The 19,564-nt window shown below is 45.9% G+C and overlaps 1 protein-coding gene across 3 annotated transcripts in view; it reads left to right on the top strand.

Annotated features, from left to right (window-relative positions):
* Positions 1-1,904: 1,904 nt before the first annotated feature.
* ACVRL1 (activin A receptor like type 1) overlaps positions 1,905-19,564 on the top strand; it is a 48,586-nt gene continuing 30,926 nt past the window's right edge. The window contains exons 1-2 of one of the 3 annotated variants that reach the window (XM_060272028.1): positions 1,905-2,044; positions 18,100-18,183. In XM_060272028.1, the coding sequence (XP_060128011.1) occupies positions 18,105-18,183 (79 nt within the window). In that variant the 5' untranslated portion in view covers positions 1,905-2,044; positions 18,100-18,104. Of the gene's footprint in view, positions 18,184-19,564 lie in introns of all 3 variants that reach the window. The other 2 variants (XM_060272030.1, XM_060272029.1) reach the window with 2 other exon arrangements.

Raw genomic sequence — 19,564 nt, forward strand, 5'->3', positions numbered from 1 at the left:
ATGGGTCTTCTCCTTCCCCTTTTGAAAATGGGGACAAATGGGGCACAATGACTCCGGTGTGCAGGGACCTCATCTTCACCTGTTCTATAATCTTTGAGATTATAGGCAGAGGCTCTGAGATTACATCCTACTAAAAGGTAAGTGTGCAAGAATTTAGGGTCACCTATTAATGGTACAGTACGCATAGATTGAATTTGGTCAAAAGGCATGTAGGTGTTCTTCCAAGTGCCCATCTTCACAAGACCAACGGACACCATCCCATAATACCGGATGAGGGAACTGAAAACCGATTGTTGCCATCTTGGTTATATATATAGTAGCTTTTTCAAAGCCCTTTCATGTTGGAAATCTCCTTTGACAGCTGTTTGTATAGCTGGAAATCGTGGGTGTTTTGTTTAGGTTTTAGAATTTTACTTGTGTTTTGTTGGCTTGTTTTATTTGTGAACCGCCCCGAGATCTTTATTGAGTAAGGGTGGCTTAGAAGTGCAGTCGATCAATCGACCAATCAATCAATCAATCAGAGCTCGGCAAGAGTTGCTGCAGTGTGGCATTGACATTCATCCCGTAGTAAAGAATGTTGGTCAGCTTTATATTTAGTCTCCAGAGTGGATTTACGGAAAAATACCGAAGCTATGAAAGCAGAATGGACATGAGATGCAGCTGGTCGGTTCTACTGGTCCTTTAAAAAGAATGGTGGGGATTGCCAAAACTCACTTATTGATCCCATGTCCAGAGCAGATATTTGCCAGTGCCTGTGATACGGTTAGTCAATAAGGGATGCAAGCTTTTGATTGCAAAAATACTGGCCCCTGGGGGTCCAAGCACACTCCAATTCTCAACAAACATAGGGTCTCTACTCTCTTCAAGGTCTTGTCTGTTCCACAAACCTCTGTCCTTCCTGATTAAGACACTTGGTGATGGCAGCTGGCCCAAGGGATCCACAAAGCTTAAAGCCAGGACTGTGAGTTTTGGTGGCTGGCCAGATCACTGTTAGGGTTGCCAGACTCAATACCGGTAGAGGACAGGACTTCTGTGCCTTTAATTGCCCTGCTCTCTTTTGCGTCTGGAAACCTTAAAGAGAAACCAGCAGACCCTTTGCTTGGAAATTAAACAAAGGGGCTGCTGGTTTCTCTTTAAGGTTTCCAGACTCAAAAGAGAGCAAGGGCAATTAAAGGCACAGAAGTCCTGTCCTCTATTGAGTCTGGCAACCCTAATCACTGTTCTGGTTGCCTGACAGAAATAGGGCATAATCTTTCTGCCCAGACGGGTGAAATAGAGACTGATCTGGTTGACAGCCCCTACCCCACCCCCACCCCCCTGAATTAGTCAATTGCATTCTGAAAACGAAAACAGGAAAAAAGGAACCGATCAGCTGGAGGAATGAAACAGGGTAAGGTGAGGCAATAAGAATCACTTAGTTGTCAGAAGGAGATCATGAAGAATAATTGTGCACGACCCTACTGTGTTCTGGGGGATAGAGAGGGAAGGAGGGGCTGTGTGTGTGTAGAACTGTGCTTTGCAATAGGAAATGCTTTATTAGCTGGGAGTGGTGGAGAAAAGCCAAGCAGGAAGAGGCAGTAATAAGAAACATTTTTAACTTCTCCCACCTCCAGAGCTTGCCAAACCACTGCTTTCAGAGCAAGAGAGAGAAAGTGCAGAGGGGACTGTAAGAAAGAATCCTGGCTCCTTGCTCCCCATTTCAACCCTGCTTTCGATACGCCGGCCTCCCTGGGATAGGCTTTGCCAGAAAGGAGCTTCAGACTAAATCAGGGGACGCTGCGCCTTTAAAGTTGGAAAATTCAGGAAGGTTCATACGGTCATCGGAAAGGAGACCCATGATTCTGTATCAGGCCAGGCATCCGAGAATGGTGAGGAGCTGCCCAGGGTGATCTAAATAAACGCATCTGCGGGTGTTTAAAAAAAAAACACACTTCAAACTTTGGTACCGAAGTAAACTTTTAGCCGAGGCCCGTTAAAAGCAGGAAGGCAGAAGGATACAGGACGTGCCTAAGCTTCACTCTCTTCCACCTACATAGACTTCTGGGTAAGTTGAATTCAATGTTTCTGACATTTTCATTTTTTACTTGAGGAGGAGGGATTTTTACTGTCAAGCAAAACAGGAATTTCCAAGATCCGATCTTTAGGCACCAGGCCCCTCATAAAAGAATGGAGGAAAGATTGAAATGTATCGCTACCAGAATCAAATTCCTAGCAGCATTTAACATCTTCAGTTTTTCCCAGCCCGGCTCTCAGACTACCCTTCACAGGCCAGACCAGCTCCCTTGAGCTCCTCCACAAAACCAATTGGCCATTGCTTGGACTCTTGTTGAGCTCAGCTCAGCTGGGAATTATGGCCAAATCCTTGGGCAAAAATGCCGCAGGGACGATGCTAGACAGCAGCACCAATTCGCGGAGAAAAATCGAAACAGATGTTTCCAGGGGTGGGCTGAAATATTTCATTTGTGGGTCGTGGGAATCTGGGGGTGGGTTGCCAGACCACCGGCAGTGAAAGTTGACCACAATAATAATTATGATTTTTTTTTATACCCCGCCCATCTGGCTGCGTTTCCCCAGCCACTCAGGGTGGCTCCCAACAGAATATTAAAAACACAATAAAAGATCAAACATTAAAAACTTCCCTAAACAGATGTCTTCTAAAAGGCAGATAGTTGTTTATTTCCTTGAGATCTGATGGGAGGGCGTTCCACAGGGCGGGAGCCACTACCGAGAAGGCCCTCCGCCTGGTTCCCTGCAACCCCACATCTCACAGTGAAGAAACCTCCAGAAGGCCCTTGGAGCTGGACCTCAGTGTGCGGGCTGAACAATGGGGGTGGAGACGCTCCTTCAGGTATAAGAGCAGCTGTAAGAAGGTTTATGGCAGTGGTGGAGAATCTTGTGCCTTCCAGATGTGTTTAGACAACAACACACATCAGCTTGTACCATTGGCCATGCTAGCTGGGTCTCATGGCAGTAGAGAGTCCAACTACACGTAGAGCAGGCATCCCCAAACTGCGGCCCTCCAGATGTTTTGGCCTACAACTCCCATGATCCTTAGCTAACAGGACCAGTGGTCGGGGAAGATGGGAATTGTAGTCCAAAACATCTGGAGGGCTGAAGTTTGGGGATGCCTGACGTAGAGGGTCACTGGCTCTCCCCCCCCACACACACACCCCTGTGTTGTAGTGATTTTGTCTCTGTCTGCATCTGAAATTGATAGACATGCCCATTAAAAATAAATTTAGTGTGGCATTCTTGAACACAATGAAATGGCAATCTGACAAAGCACAGGATACAACTTTATTAATCCAGGTAGTATAGAGAAATTCTAATTTCCTAAATGACTGGTTCCTGAGGAAGCCACAGATTCCTGAAATTGTTAAGTCAGCTACCACTGTAGATGTGAGTCGTTGCACAGGATTCAAAAGCGGAAGCCCTATTCAAAGGCTTCCACCTGCACAATGGGGCTATTCCCCCTTCTCCTCCCTCATGTGCCCCCCCCCTAAAATTGGCTGGGGGCAGGGAAAGGGTCAGGAGAGCCACCAGAACATTATGTGGGGAAGGAGAAGAGGATTGCTCCATCTGGCAATCAAATAATTGCTGTAGTGAGATGTTGAATTCCTCCCATGTTGCAGGAAAACAGAGCTGAAAGGAGGAGGTTGCAGGAGGATGGTAGTGGGTGGGGTAAGGGTTAAGCATTCTACCCCCCTCCAGCCCCATTTTTCCACTTCGAATCATACCCTCCCCCTTCTGCTTTTGCAGCTGTTTGGCAAAGGCCCACGTTTGCACCCCAATGTCTGGTTCCAGCTAGGAACAGACAAATCTGTCGATTTTGCTTTCTCTCAGTTTTCCTACCTTAAGCTCAGCTCTCAGCATTTCTGCAGCAGTCTGTGAATTGCGAAAATTTGTTAGCATTATGGTGCAAATTTGTCTTAGTAGTCATACCTTTATGCAATTTTACCTAATACACATAACTTTTGCAAACAAAAGCAAATGTCATTTTATTTCTGTTCATGACAACAGAAACTATGTCGTGATTTACGACGATTTCTAAAATGCAAAACTGCACATGCTCGGAGTATTTCTGCAAATCACATTTTCCTTAACCACTGGCCAGGCTGACTGGGGCTGATTAGAGTTGTAGTCCAGCAACATCTAGAGCAGGCATCCCCAAACTGCGGCCCTCCAGATGTTTTGGCCTACAACTCCCATCATCCCTACCATTTTGGAATTGTAGTCCAAAACATCTGGAGGGCCGAAGTTTGGGGATGCCTGATCTAGAGAAACACAAGCATCTGGTCTAACACATCAGGAATGTAGATAGACACCCTTGTAAAGTGTGGAATGGCGAGTGGAAATGAGAATTGTGTGCTTCACAACTAAAGTTCACTTCTCCACATTTCCAAATCAGTTCCGGGGTTGTTAGGGAGGGGGAATTGTATCTTGTTTTTAATCCCCATCAAGATTCACCAGCATTTTTGTGTGATTGTCTCCTAATTGCTGTACAATTTCCCTCTAATATACAAAAACCCATTTTGTGTAGTGTAATGCATTTTTGTGTGCTATTTTCACTAACTTATACATTTCATGCACACTTTACCTCAGTATATGCTTTTTTGTACACACTACTAGGCTGGAGAAGTGCATTGCAAGATTTGGAGAAGTGTGTATTGTTTCAGGAAATAAGAATTTAGGTAGGCTTGCCTTGAAATGCAATCTGAATAAAACTAATAACATCCAACATTTCTCCAATGGAATTAGGGTCATCCTATTCAATACTAAAGGGACGCGGGTGGCGCTGTGGTCTAAACCACAGAGCCTAGGGCTTGCCGAACAGAAGGTCAGCAGTTCGAATCCCCGCCACGGGGTGAGCTCACGTTGCTTGCTCCCAGCTCCTGCCAACCTAGCAGTTCGAAAGCACATCAAAGTGCAAGTAGTTAAATAGATACCGCTCCGGCGGAAAGGTAAATGGTGTTTCCATGCGCTGCTCTGGTTCGCCAGAAGCGGCTTAGTCATGCTGGCCACAATTGTCTGCGGACAAACGCTGGCTCCCTTAGCCTATAGAGTGAGATGAGCGCCGCAACCCCAGAGTCATCCGTGACTGGACCTAATGGTCAGGGGTACCTTTATTCAATTCTACTACAGTGGTACCTCGGGTTAAGAACTTAATTCGTTCTGGAGGTCCGTTCTTAACCTGAAACTGTTCTTAACCTGAAGTACCACTTTAGCTAATGGAGCCTCCTGCTGCCGCCGCGTTGCCGCTATGCGAGTTCTGTTCTCATCCTGAAACAAAGTTCTTAACCCGAGGTACTATTTCTGGGTTAGCGGAGTCTGTAACCTGAAGCATCTGTAACCCGAGGTACCACTGTACTACTAGCTACCCCAGCCACTCTGGGCAACTTCCAACATATAAAAACATAATAAGACATTAAACATTTTTTTTAAAAAAAACTTCCCTATACTGGGCTGCCTTTAGAAGCACTATGGGTTAAACTACTGAGCCTAGGGCTTGCTGATCAAAAGGTCAGCGGTTCGAATCCCTGTGACAGGGTGAGCTCCCGTTGCTCGGTCCCAGCTCCTGCCAACCTAGCAGTTCGAAAGCACATCAAAATGCAAGTAGATAAATAGGAACCACTACAGCGGGAAGGTAAACGGCGTTTCCATCTGCTGCTCTCGTTTGCCAGAAGCAGCTTTGTCATGCTGGCCACATGACCTGGAAGCTATACGCCGGCTCCCTCGGCCAATAATGCGAGATGAGCGTGCAACCCCAGAGTCGGTCACGACTGGACCTAATGGTCAGGGGTCCCTTTACCTTTACCTTAAAAGTGGCATAACTCCATACCCACCAACATTTCTCAGATGAAAATAGGAACGCCCTAAGGAAAAGCGGGAGATTCCAGGATCAAATCAGAAACTGGGACAGCTTCTGTAAATCTGGGGCTGTCCCTGAAAAAAAATGGACATTTGGGGGGGGTCTGTAGAATTGTAAGTGCAAACACACATATGTACACTCATCTCGCAACAGTGAAGTATGAAAGTTCATTGTGCCGATTTCTGAGTTGTGTTTCTGTGCAGCCCAGACATGGGGAGCCTGATGTTGTTGAACTTGGATAAGCCACACTCAGTATAGTCCAGGCATCCCCAAACTGCGGCCCTCCAGATGTTTTGGCCTACAACTCCCATCATCCCTAGCTAACAGGGCCAATGGTCAGGGATGATGGGAATTGTAGTCCAAAACATCTGGAGGGCCGAAGTTTCGGGATGCCTGGTATAGTCAAAGGCAAGGGATGGTGGAAGTTGGAGCCAACAGAATCTGGAACACAGCTTTCCGCAACTCAAAAGGGTAAGAAATGTACAGTGGTACCTCTGTTTACGAATTTAATCCGTTCCGGAAGTCCGTTTTTAAACTGAGGCGCGCTTTCCCGAATGAGGCCTTCCATCACCGGTGCCCTTTCACTGTTCGGATTCTGTTCTTAGACCGAGGTGAAGTTCGCAAACCGGGACACTACTTCCAGTTTTGCAGAGTTCGTAAACCGAATAGTTCGTAAACAGCACTGTTCTTAAACCGAGGTACCACTGTACTTTAAAAATGTGTGGTGAGATTTTCACGCATTTTGTGAAAATTTTAGGAAGCCGGCTGAAATGACAATACCTGTTAGGTAAACTCTAGGTGTCCTCTTAGGCCACCTACATTTTTAGGTCACTATGACACCACTTTAAACAGCTGTGGCTTCTTCCCCGCAAAGAACTCTGGGAGCTGTAGTTTTATGGATGCTGAGAATCGTTAGGAGGTCTTTATTTCCCTCCCAGAGCTGTGGCTGGCTTAATAATCAATCCCTCTTCACAGGAAACTCCGAGAGTTGTACAGTGGTACCTCTACTTACGAATGTTTCTACTTACGAACGGAGCTCCGTCCACCATCTTGGATGCGTTTTTTTCTACTTACGAATTTTTAGATAGGGTTGCTTCGACTTACAATTTTTTTCTCCCAATGCATTCCTATGGGATTCGACTTACAATTTTTTTCGACTTACGAATGTGCATTCGGAACGCATTAAATTCGTAAGTAGAGGTACCACTGTAGTGCTGTGAGCGGAAGAGGCGCCTTCCAACAACTCTCAAGTACAACTCCCAGAATTGTTTGGGGGAAGCCACCATGACTGTTTAAAGTGCCATCGTAGCAACTTAAAAGCATGGTGTGGATGTGGCTTTAGGTTGCGAATCTGTCACCCAGTTGTGTACACTTCACTCCATCACAAGCACTCCGTTTTTAAAAATAGCTGGTCACTGCAGGGAGGACTGCACCCGTGGGAAATTCTCCAGCCCCTAACCTTGAAACAAGGCCAAATACCATCCTTGAAGTCACACACCCTGGATTTTTTTATTTTAAAAAAGGAAGCAAGTCATGAGTACTATTTTGGCATTGAAAAAGCAGAACCAGCAAATGTGTTTGAGGTTTCCAGCCACAGAATCGTACTTGGCATTTATAGAGGACTTTTCTTCTTATCATCTTCTCAGCAATCCTTACAAAGATCCTACAACGAGTATTATACTCGTGACATATTACAGAAGCACCCAGCCCAGCAACTCGGGGGCAGGTCAGGGGCTACATTGCTGACTTGGCTTGCCAACACCACACACCGCTTCCGTTTACAAAGAAGGAGAGGGGCAAAGCAGCAGGGAGCTTGCCAGAGTCCGGGCAGAGCATGAGATTGGCTCTGCCATCGCACCGTCACCATTCTGAGCTCCTTGCTTCTTTGCCCCTTGCTTTCTCAGTACCTGGCAATGACACACACTGTTGGGGAGCCAGGTCAGCGGCGCAGCTCCATCTGTACTCCCTGCTACTGGATGGGGGTCCAGGCTGGGAGAGTGGCTTATCAAAGGGCACTCAGTGCACCCAGCTAAGATCTGAGCCATGGACGTCTAGCTCATACCCTATTATTATTATTATTATTATTATTATTATTATTATTATTATTATTATATACCTGGAGGTCTCAGGGCGGTTCACAGAAAAGAGTACATCATATATAATCAGAATAAAAACAACAACTCAGTAACACGTCGTCGCCCCCCCCCCCAGAAAAGAGCCACATTTTTAAAGGGTTGTTGTTGTTGTTTAGTCGTTTCCGACTCTTCGTGACCCCATGGACCATAGCACGCCAGGCACTCCTGTCTTCCACTGCCTCCCGCAGTTTGGTCAAACTCATGTTGGTAGCTTTGAGAACACTGTCCACCCATCTCGTCCTCTGTTGTCCCCTTCTCCTAGTGCCCTCCATCTTTCCCAACATCAGGGTCTTTCCCAGGGAGTCGTCTCTTCTCATCTGGTGGCCAAAGTATTGGAGCCTCAGCTTCACGATCTGTCTTTAAAAGGGTATAGGATGTCAAACAGATCAACCAAAGGCCTGGTTGAAAAGGAACGTTTTTGCCTGGCGCCGAAAGGTGTGTAATGAAGGCACCTGGAAAACATTCCCTGGGGAGAGCATTCCACAAATGGGGAGCCACTGTGTCGCCACCCTCCACACTTCTCAAGCAGGAGGCACACGAAGGAGGGCCTCAGAAGATGATTTCAGGGTCCAGGTATAGAAAGAGGCGGTCCTAGATGTATTTTGGTCCTGAGCCGTTTAAGGCTTTATAGGTCAAAACCAGCACTTTGAATTGGGCCCGGAAACTCATTGGTAGCCAGTGCAGTCGGACCAGGATTGGTGTAATATGCTCAAACCGTTTTGCTCCGGTGAGCAATCTGGCCGCTGAATTCTGCACTAGCTAGAGTTTCTGAACCGTCTTCAAAGGCAGCCCTACATATAATGCATACTCTTAGCTTTTATGAAACACCAGCAGCAAAAGGTAGGAAGTTCAAAAACCCGTGATAGGTGGCGTCTTGAGAGAAAAAGCCGAAGTCCACAAAATGCTTGAAACCAGCCTGAACCTAAACAACAAAAATCGCAAATTCTCAAGGGCTGGCCCCAGACATTTTGTTGCAGGAGGCGAAGGGCAAGACGGTTTCTCACTCACTCAGTTCACGTACAAAAGGCAAAACCAGTTGACTGGCATTTGAAGCTTACACTGACACTACCGTGTTTCTCCGAAAATAAGCCACACCCCAAAAATAATCCATACCCCCAAAATAAGCCATAGTGATAGGCAGTTTAACCTTGTAGGTTAAACTGTACCATACTTAATTAAAAAAAAATAAGACATCCCCTGAAAATAAGCCACTGTGTGTGTGTTTTTTGAGGAAAAATAAATATAAGACGGTGTCTTATTTTTGGAGAAACACGGTAGCAACAGGTCAGAGTCCTCCACCCCACCAGGGGACAGCAGCCTACCTCAAGAGATGCAGGGTGCTTGGTGCGCACAGGTTTGTCCAGTCTCTGTTCCTCCACATTGACTGCCTCGCTCTGCCTTATGGAAGGGCTGGCCTTCTAGGAAAAGAACCATAGCTCTATGGTAGATAACATGCTTGGTCCCAGGTTCACTCTCTCCCATCTCCAGTTAAAAGACCCAAGTAGCACATGATGGGAAAGACCCTCTGTCTGCCTGAGAGACCCCAGAGAGTGCTGGTGGTGGTTGAGGTAGATGGCATTGAGCTAAATAGACAAACAGTCTGTCCTGATTTAAATCCAGTCTCTTCTAGACAACCTGTTTATGTAGCATTCATTCTGATTTGTTTGTGGGGAGGTTATATGATGTTGTGTCGAGTACGTGTTATCCCACACTTTTTAGTGCATTTTCCCGTCACTTTCCTTATAGCAAAATCTGGGCATGGGTTTGGATATGGCAGGGGTGGGGATTGTTTGTTACACAAGAGTGCCAAGTCAACTTTTCATTGTGCAGCCTGAATTATCCACTATGTGGCATAGCTGCCAAGTACCCCGTTTTCCCCGGGAAACCCCGTTTTTACTTACCTTTTCCCGGTGGTCCCCCGTATCACTTCGTCTCCCGTTTTTCTCCGTTATTTTCTCCTGCCGGCGGCCATTTTTTTCTTTCCGATTTGCCCTTCTATGGGCACCAAAAATGGCCGCCGCCAGCTTCAAAAGTTGCATCTACGCATGTCCGGAAGTGCATAGACGCGACTTCCGGTGTCGGCGGCAGCCATTTTTGGTGCCCATAGATGGGCGGAGCGACACCGGAAGTTGCGTGATGCACTTCCTGACATGCGTACAAGCGACTTTTGAAGCCGGTGGCAGCCATTTTTTGTGCCCATATAAGGGCAAAGCGACACCGGAAGTTACGTCGACGCAACGTCCGGTGTCACACAGCTGCCGGTCCCGGATTCTGCAGTCCGGGACTTGGAAGGTAAGCTATGTGGCTGAATCCCAACAGCGACAAAGGTATGAAAGAGGAGATCCTGTGAGTGTCAAAATTGGGATCCGTTCCCGTAAGCAAGCTGGCAAGCAGGAAATGTGGTTTACGAGGAAACCTGCCAAATTCTGCCTGCGGTGGAGCAACTGTGCAATTGCTTCACCATGCGGCCGGCTCACAAGCCTCAAACCGCAATGACCGCTGCACTTTTTTCTGCTGTGTGGCTTCATTGCACCCCGAAGGTGACCATATCAGCACATGCCAAATGTTAGCACCCGTTCCACCCAGCAGCAAAATCCTGCACTGGCAGCAAGTTCCGACTTGTATAATCAGTTCCACTTCCTGCTCAGCTTCATGTCATTTAAGGGGTTTTTTAATGTCAAAAACAATGACCGTACGATGAGCCCTGCTGAATTGGAACAAGGGTCATTCTAGTCCAACATCCTGCATCCCATGCAGTAGACAACTAGATATCTCTGCAAAGCTCACAGGCAGGGCAGGAGGACAATAATAGCCCTCTCCTGTCTTTGTTCCCAACAACTGGCCTTCAAAGGCACACTGAATTGAGGGGGTTTCATTTACCTGTCAGGGATGTGGGTGGCGCTGTGGTCTAAACCACAGAGCCTAGGGCTTGCCGATCGGATGGTCGGCAGTTCGAATCCCCATGGCGGGGTGAGCTCCCGTTGTTCGGTTCCAGCTCCTGCCCACCTAGCAGTTCAAAAGCACGTCAAAGTGCAAGTAGATAAATAGGTACTGCTCCGGTGGGAAGGTAAACGGCATTTCCGTGCACTGCTCTGGTTCGCCACATGACCCGGACGCTGTCTACGGACAGCTCCCTCACCCTATAGAGCAAGATGAGAACGCAACCCCAGAGTTGTCCGCGACTGGACCTACCGTAACGGTCAGAGGCACCTTTACCTTTACCTTTATTTACCTGTCATGACCAAGAAGAACCTTTGGTAGAACTATACTCCATGCATTTGTCTAGTGACCAAAAATACAGGTATTTGATTCCCATTGTTGTCGTTTAGTCGTGTCCGACTCTTCGTGACCCCATGGACCATAGCACGCCAGGCACTCCTGTCTTGCACTGCCTCCCGCAGTTTGGTCAAACTCATGTTCGTAGCTTCGAGAACACTGTCCAACCATCTCGTCCTCTGTCGTCCCCTTCTCCTTGTGCCCTCAGTCTTTCCCAACATCAGGGTCTTTTCCAAGGATTCTTCTCTTCTCATGAGGTGGCCAAAGTATTGGAGCCTCAGCTTCACGATCTGTCCTTCCAGTGAGCACTCAGGGCTGATTTCCTTAAGAATGGATAGGTTTGATCTTCTTGCAGTCCATGGGACTCTCAAGAGTCTCCTCCAGCACCATAATTAAAAAGCATCAATTCTTCGATTCCCATTAGCATGCAATAGATGACTGGGGTTATTAGATAGATAGATAGATAGATAGATAGATAGATAGATAGATAGATAGATAGATGATAGATAGATAGACAATAGAGAGATAGAGAGATAGACAGACCATTGAATGATGCTTTGGCAATCCATTCAAAAGCTGTTAAGTGCACACGCATACGCTGTTATTATATTTGCTGTCATAGCTACGGGATCCTTTATCCCCTCCTTCAAGAACCGTCCATGCCAGGGCACAGAAATCCCACTTCCTGACTGCTGGAGATTCTGCACAGCCCCCTTCCAATGCTTGTTAGTAGAACTTGAGGCGATTAAGCAGATGTAATGAAAAAACAAATACATCACAGTAAGTTTTTTAATTGGCAAATCCGAAGGTGCAGTAAACATTCACCCATGTGGCTATATAAATAGAAATATTTATTTATTTAATGTCATAAAATTTATATAGTGCTTGATAGAAAGGGGGGAGAGATGTTTTATTTCTGTTATCCACTTGTACCATATTGCTATTGCTCACCCTTCTGCCTCAGGATGAATTTGCAGAAGTCAATACCTAAGGTGTTGACAGGTTCTGAGCATCACTTGCTTTTACGCTAGGCAACTCCCTGGCTGCACGCAGATTGGTCCGGGGAAATTAACTGAGACTGGATGAAGAGCTGGCACCAATTATTTGTGAACAGTAGGCTACAGAATGAGATATCTTTATTCTGACAATTATTCTTATTGATTTTTCAGGTTTCAATACATAATACGTAAGTGAGAACAAAACACATCTGATAACATAAACTACATAATAAAATACTGTAAGAATTTGATGTGATTTCACCTTGTTTGGGACCGGAACTCATTCATTGGCTGCATCCACGTATAATGCTGGCCATAAATCATGGTCGGGGAACTTATTCTGCTCACAAACTACACACTGGGACGTGCAGGTCAGGCAGTCCACAGTTTACTCCTCTCCTTCTAGGGAAACAAACTTAAGAGTGGCTGGCTGACTGCTACAAACCAGCACTCATTGGCTTATTTATCTCCAGATGTAACACAAACGGAAGCCAAGGTTTGTTCTAGGTTTCCAGCTCACATGGCATGGTTGGAAGAATCAGGTAGCAAATGCTGGTTTGCACGTAATAGCAAGCCATCAGCTCCATTATATGTTTCCCCACTCCAGAAAGGGTGGAGCAAAGTGAGGACTGCTCAAAGTGCATACACAAGCACGGACAGACTGACTTCCCTAACATTGGTTTGTTGCCAGAGTTACAGCCGAACTTGATGGTTGTCAGAATGTGCTGTGGCAATGTGTTTTGTGGGCCTATGTGCAGAGCTGGAGAAGCAATTCAACTGTGTTTGCTTTTCAGTAAGAAACTACCCAATCTGTGCTTCTCGAATCAATATGCAAACCGAAAGACAGCTATCATTCAAAATCTGCATGTCTCCAAATTTCGCAGTGAAGTTCTCTAGCCAACCAATGAATACAAAAATACATATATTGGGGGGAAATGTGTGTAAAATGTGTGTAAAATTTCAGGAACAGACAAGAAAGAGAAATTGCTGAATTGGGACTCATTACCAAGCTTAAAACCATGGAGCCACCTGGGATGAACAGAGACATTGGATTCTTATCTCATTATGCATGATCTAGCTTTCTTTTGTGCCTCAGCCCTTGCTTTTTCCCCCGCAGGACCAATTGCAGTCATCAGCAGTCGTTAACAGCCATCAACAGGTTCACCACTCCTATCAGCCCATCACCCATTCCCACCCCCCCCCACCCTCTGAATATACATAAGGGTCTGGTTGATTCTGTTTCAGTGTATCTGACGAAGTGTGCATGCACACGAAAGCTCATACCAAAATAAAAACTTAGTTGGTCTTTAAGGTGCTACTGAAGGATTTTTTTTTATTTTACAAATATGTGGTTATTAAGAGAAATTCACATTGAAATACTAACAATTTTTCACAAGCAATTTTTATCTTTAAAAAACCCACAAATTGCTGCAGGAAAGTGAGAGAATTGAATTTATGATTGGAAAAATGAGAAACTTAAAGAATCCAAATGGACAGATTCTTCATCCCTACCCATATATTATTTGTCGCAAACTTCGTGGCGGTGAGTTTCTTCTGTAGCTTCCTTTGGCTTGACAAAGGGCAAAACAGTACACACACAACTTTTCACCTGAAAAGTTATCTGAAGAAGTGTGCATGCACATGAAAGCCCATACCAATAACAAACTTAGTTGGTCTCTAAGGTGCTACTGGAAGGAATTTATTTATTTTGTTTCAACTATGGCAGATCAACACGGCTACAACACGGTAACTAGAACTTTTCACCTTTCTCCTCCTCTGTACATGGGCTTTGATGGCCCAAAGGTTTCTCAATTTTTGGAGCCGATTTATAGAAACGCTCGATTTGACGATTCCCTGGTCTCATCTAAGAAGGATCTGGAGAGCAGTAGACACGAGAAGGCGCCTCTTTGACGCATCCTCCAGAGACTTAAATGCAGACAGTGTCTATGAGAACTAGAGATCAGGCCAGTTGTGAAATGACGAGGTCATAAGGTTCCCCATCTCGGACAAAAAAATCTGGGATTCAGCAGCTGGAGCAAAGGCAATGCTGAAGTGTTGTAGCTGTCGGGCTGTCCAAGAGGATGAAAATGAGCAGTAATAGAGAACAGAGTGGGAGGAAATATGATAGACAGAAAATGTCTCTCTTGAGCATTCAGTCTGATTTGTCAGCGGGGCAGTTGTACGACAATGAGTATTTATCCTGATTTATGTTTACATATATTCCCATTAATCATTTGTTCCTCCCACACTTTCCAGGCCGCAAAAAGCCAAATTCTCTTTTAAAGTGGATTTGTTGTGCTGGGGAAAGAGAGCCCTTTAATCCATAATTGCCTGTGCAAAGCTCTGGTATGCACCTGAATCCCCTCTTGCAAAAAGAGTCACAGTCTGGAAGTACTCTTAAGTGTTGGAGAAATGCATTTAAAGGTCCGGAATTGTTATGGAAGGCGTATAACATGCTCATGGTTTTATAACCAGTGCTATTTTTATAGAAAAAGAGGTGCCAGAACTCACCATGAATGCCTCCCTTGTCCTCTTATAACATACCCTCCAACATTTCTCTGATGAAAATAGAGATGGCCCCTCCAACATTTCTCTGGTGAATATAGGGACATCCTACTCTGTATCCTCTAACATTTCTTTGATGAAAATATGGATGGCCTAAGGCAGGCATGAACGAGAAATAGCAAGAACTCAGGCCAAAAGAAGATGGATTCCAAATAACTCTTCACACGGTTTTATTGATGTGATGCGGAGTTTAAATGGGAATCAATCCCAATGTTGAAGGCAAATAAAGGTAAATTCCAGTAAAAATCAGGACAAGGCCCTGTTTCAACTATTCTTCGTCAGCAAAGATTCACAGGTCAAAGTGTACCAAATATGTTTGCAAACTCCACATCACATCAATAAAACCTTGTGAAGATTTATTTGGAATCCATCTTCTTTTGGTCTGAGTTCTTGCTATTTATCGTTTATTTCTGGATTTTCCCAAGAACTCCATTTTCTACTGCAATTCTAAGGCAGGCATGAGCAAAGTCCAGCCCGGGAGCCAATCCGCCCTTGCGGTCTGTTTAATACGACCCCTGTGGCAGTTTATTTCCTAGGGTAAAATACTAAAAGAAGGTCAGCAACTTCAATCCTTAAAAAAAAAAGCTCAATAACTTTGTGGTTAAATCTCCAAAAACTCAACAGCTTCAATCCTAAAATAAGGTCAGCAACTTTGGTCGGCCCTCACGCATGTTCACGTCATCAAATCTGGCCCTCTTTGAAAAAAGTTTGGACACCCCTGGCCTAAGGAAAAGCGGGACTTTCTGGGATCAAATCAGAAACCAGGACTGCTTTTGTAAATCTGGGACTGTCCCTGGAAAATAGGGACACTTGGAAGTTCTGTTATAATGGCAATGGTGCCCACCTGAGAGGTGCCGGAACTGTGTTCCTGCAAGTTCCAGCTGAAAAAAAAGCCCTGTGTATAACCTCCATGCAAACAAACCAGAACAAATGCTCAATCTAACCTCTGCACATGCTTTGGGCAAGCAAATCTAGGTGCATGCTCAGTAAACAGGTTGTCTGGAGGAGCCCAAAGACTGAAATGAGAAAGGGGGGAGGGCGCTGTGCCAGAGAAGAGAGGGGAGGACCTGCTCTTGATACAGACTTCTGATTTGCAAGGAGCCAACATTCCCTCTGCACAGGATCTTGATCTTAGTCTTCCTTTCTGATATCACTATTTACAGGCCAATGTTCTCTGAGCTTTAGCCTCAACTTCCCCTCCACCGGCAAAAACAAAGCAAGCCGTTTCTGGGGGAGTTTCTATTCTTCCATGGCTGGAGCCGTGCTACATATGCCTTGCTCTGATAGATCTTTGCAGACTGGTGGAACTCCCTCTGCTTGCATATCTCCCTTTCCACCCCCCAAACATCAAGGACAGAATCTAAACAATCTTGATTCCTGTCCGGGCTGCAACGCCCTGGCTACACACTGGAATTCTTGAATAGCAGGAAGCTGAATGGTGACTTGTTTATGCTAGGAATTTGTGGGCGACGCATGACAAGAAACGGTCTCAGACTCTCAGGACCCAAATTTTGCCTGTATTGACGAAGGGGAAGCTTGCAGGAGTTAGAAGGGGCATGGGCGAGGTCAAGACTCTCTTGGGTTTAGCTTGGCAAGAGTTTCTGTCTCACAAGGAAATGAACAAACAAGCAATCCAAAAAAACAAAACCAAAAAGCCCACCCAACCGCTCTCCCACTCTTGTCTCTTCAGTGGAGCAGCTGGAACATTTCTGGATTCCTGCAAAGAGTATTTTTATGTTAGTGATAAGCCTGCGACAAAACCCCTGAGTCCCTGAAATCAGCAGCTGGCCTCAGCTCATGGAGATACAGAAGGGACAGCTTGGAGCACAGCCAGGCAGCATAGCACGAAAAAGAATCCAGTAGCACAACAGTGCAGGATGAACTCAGCATCCTTTGAGGCCAGATCTTTCCAAGAAGCAAAATTAGAAACTCTTTTCTCCTTTAAAAACAACAAAAGTGAAAACCAGTACAGTTGTACCTCGGGAGTCAAACGGAATCCGTTCTGGAAGTCCGTTCGACTTCCAAAACATTCATAAACCAAGGTGCAGCTTCTGATTGGCTGCAGGAAGCCTCGGAAGCCCCATCGGACGTTCGGGTTCCAAAGAACGTTCGCAAACCAGAACACCGGTTCACGGCGTTCGGAAGCCAAAATGTTCCACTCACAAGGCCTTCAGGATCCAAGGTACGACTGTAAACGCACAATTGCAGCTCAGAACACTCCCCATATGATGGGCAGGTTTTCTAAGTTAGCACACCATCATCTCCAGGTAGGGTTTTATCATGAAGAGTCAGTGAATAGAAGACAGTGGTTGCTCACAAGCCTGCCTTCTCTTTGCAGACCCACGTGCAGAAGAGCTCCCTGCCCAACACCTTTGTGCTAAACTTGAACAGCGAGAAGTGCTGTTCTCATTTGGACAAGACGTCCTGTTCTCTGAAGGATGCCTTCTTGCCTCTCATAGGGACCTGATTCTGCTGGTTAACCATGCTGGCAACCTCAGGGCAAGGGGGAAGGAGAGTTCTCTTGCATTGCCAGTGTGGCTCTCAAAGGCCCTGTATTGTTTTCTTAATGGTCCTAGCTTGGCCAGGTCATTTTGCATTGGCTTGCTCAGGAATTCCTCTGCACCTTGTCTTTCTCCTTTCATATCCCAAATAATCAAAATCCTACCATTTATTAATTTCTAGGGTTTAAGGGGGGTCCCACCCCCCACCCCAATCTATAACTATGCAGTCATACCTTGGAAGTCAAACAGAATCCATTCTGAAAGTCCATTCGACTTCCAAAACATTTGGAAACCAAAGTGCAGCTTCTGATTGGCTGCAGGAAGCTCCTGGAGCCAATTGGAAGCTGCGGAAGCCCCGTCAGACGCTCGGCTTCCAAAACTAGTTCGCAAACTGGAACAGTCACTTCCAAGTTTGCGGCATTCGGGAGCCAAAACGTTCAACTTGCAAGGCGTTTGGGATCCAACGTATGACTGTATAATGAATTTGATAACACTGTGGTCAGTGTTCCTCATCAGTTCAACAACACTCAATTTCCCATACCAGGTCCTGAGAGATCAGACTACAGTTACCTCCCCTCTGTTCAGTTCCATGCCCGAGATGTTCTAGGGCAGGGTCTTCTTGAATACATTTAAAAAATAGGTAAATGTATAAATCTCCATGTAGCATATCTTTAGCGAGACAAATGCTGTTACCATATGAATCTGAATTGCTCTTCCACGATCTCTTTCCGTAACTCATTCTGCCCTATTTGTAGAGAAAATGCGGCAAAGAGCTATCGCTGGCCTTTTCGTGGCCATCATGAGCCTCCCAAGAAACATCGAGTCAGCCGGAGGAAAAGGTGAGTGGGAGACAACTGTGTCAGGCAGAGTGGGGAGAGGCGCAGACTTTAGCACCAGCCCCCCCCCATGCAAAAAACAGCTGTTTGCCAAAGAGGCTGCTGTTTCTTAGAGACACTTAGCTTCAGGACCTGGCCCCACTGAGGCAGTGATCCATTAGCCTGAGTAGCTACAGCTGCTCAGGAGACTCCCCAAATATTTTATATTCAACATCCTGTCCTTATTTTCATCAGAGAAATGTTGGAGAGTATGTACTGTAGTAGAGCCGTCCCTGTGCTCAGATGGTCTTGCAGTCTCACCTGGAGGGGAACTGATCAGACCTAGACTTTCTGAGTTTTAGCAAGGGTGCTCGAGCGAGTGCTTGGTCCTGCTGTATGTAGCACTTTGGTGGTTCCTGCCTCTGAGACCTTTTAAACAGAGTGCTGAGCATATCGTGGCTGTAGTGTTCTTTGGTTGGGCTAGGAGTATGGACAGGGGCATAGGAAGGGGGTGCGGTGGAGGTGGTGCACCCCAGGTGCCATCCCCGGGGGGGACAAAATCCCCCCTGAGCAGACGCGCCACTGCACCGTGGTCGCCCCGCCACTGAGTATGGAGGCAGGATTGAACGCATCTGTCAATTTACGTTGCTTCCAGTTTGTAATTTTTCCTGTCTAAAGTTCTGTTCTCCACATTTCTGCATCAGTTTCCCCCCCCCTCAAAAAAAAACACAGCTTACGCATTATAGCTGCATAACTAGCAGCTTATTTCAAGTCAATTGTCATTAAATAAATAAATCATATTTCATTTATAAACTTCCCTAGTCCATTTTACATTTCTGTATCAGTTTGTGATTTTTAAATTGGAAGGCCATAAGTGTTTTAGCGCAAATGTCTCCTAATAGATGCCTTTTTTGTATTCAGTTTTCCTGTTGTACACATTCTTGCAAGCAATGTCCCCTATGTATTTCATATTCCATTTTTACTAATGTGTATGCATTTTATGTACGTTTCCGAGCACAATTCAAAGTGTTGGTGCTGACCTTTAAAGCCCTAAATGGCCTCGGTCCACTATACCTGAAGGAGCGTCTCCACCTCCATCGTTCTGCCCGGACACTGAGGTCCAGCACCGAGGGCCTTCTGGCGGTTCCCTCGTTGCGAGAAGCCAAGTTGCAGGGAACTAGGCAGAGGGCCTTCTCGGTGATGGCGCCTACCCTGTGGAACGCCCTCCCAACAGATGTCAAAAAGGAAAACAACTACCAGACTTTTAGAAGACATCTAAAGGCAGCCCTGTTCAGGGAGGCTTTTAATGTTTAATAGATTATTGTGTTTTATTCTTCTGTTGGAAGCCGCCCAGAGTGGCTGGGGAGACCCGGCCAGATGGGCGGGGTATAAATAATAAATTATT

Source organism: Zootoca vivipara, chromosome 2 (genome assembly GCF_963506605.1).
Source record: "Zootoca vivipara chromosome 2, rZooViv1.1, whole genome shotgun sequence".
Taxonomy (NCBI): domain Eukaryota; kingdom Metazoa; phylum Chordata; class Lepidosauria; order Squamata; family Lacertidae; genus Zootoca; species Zootoca vivipara.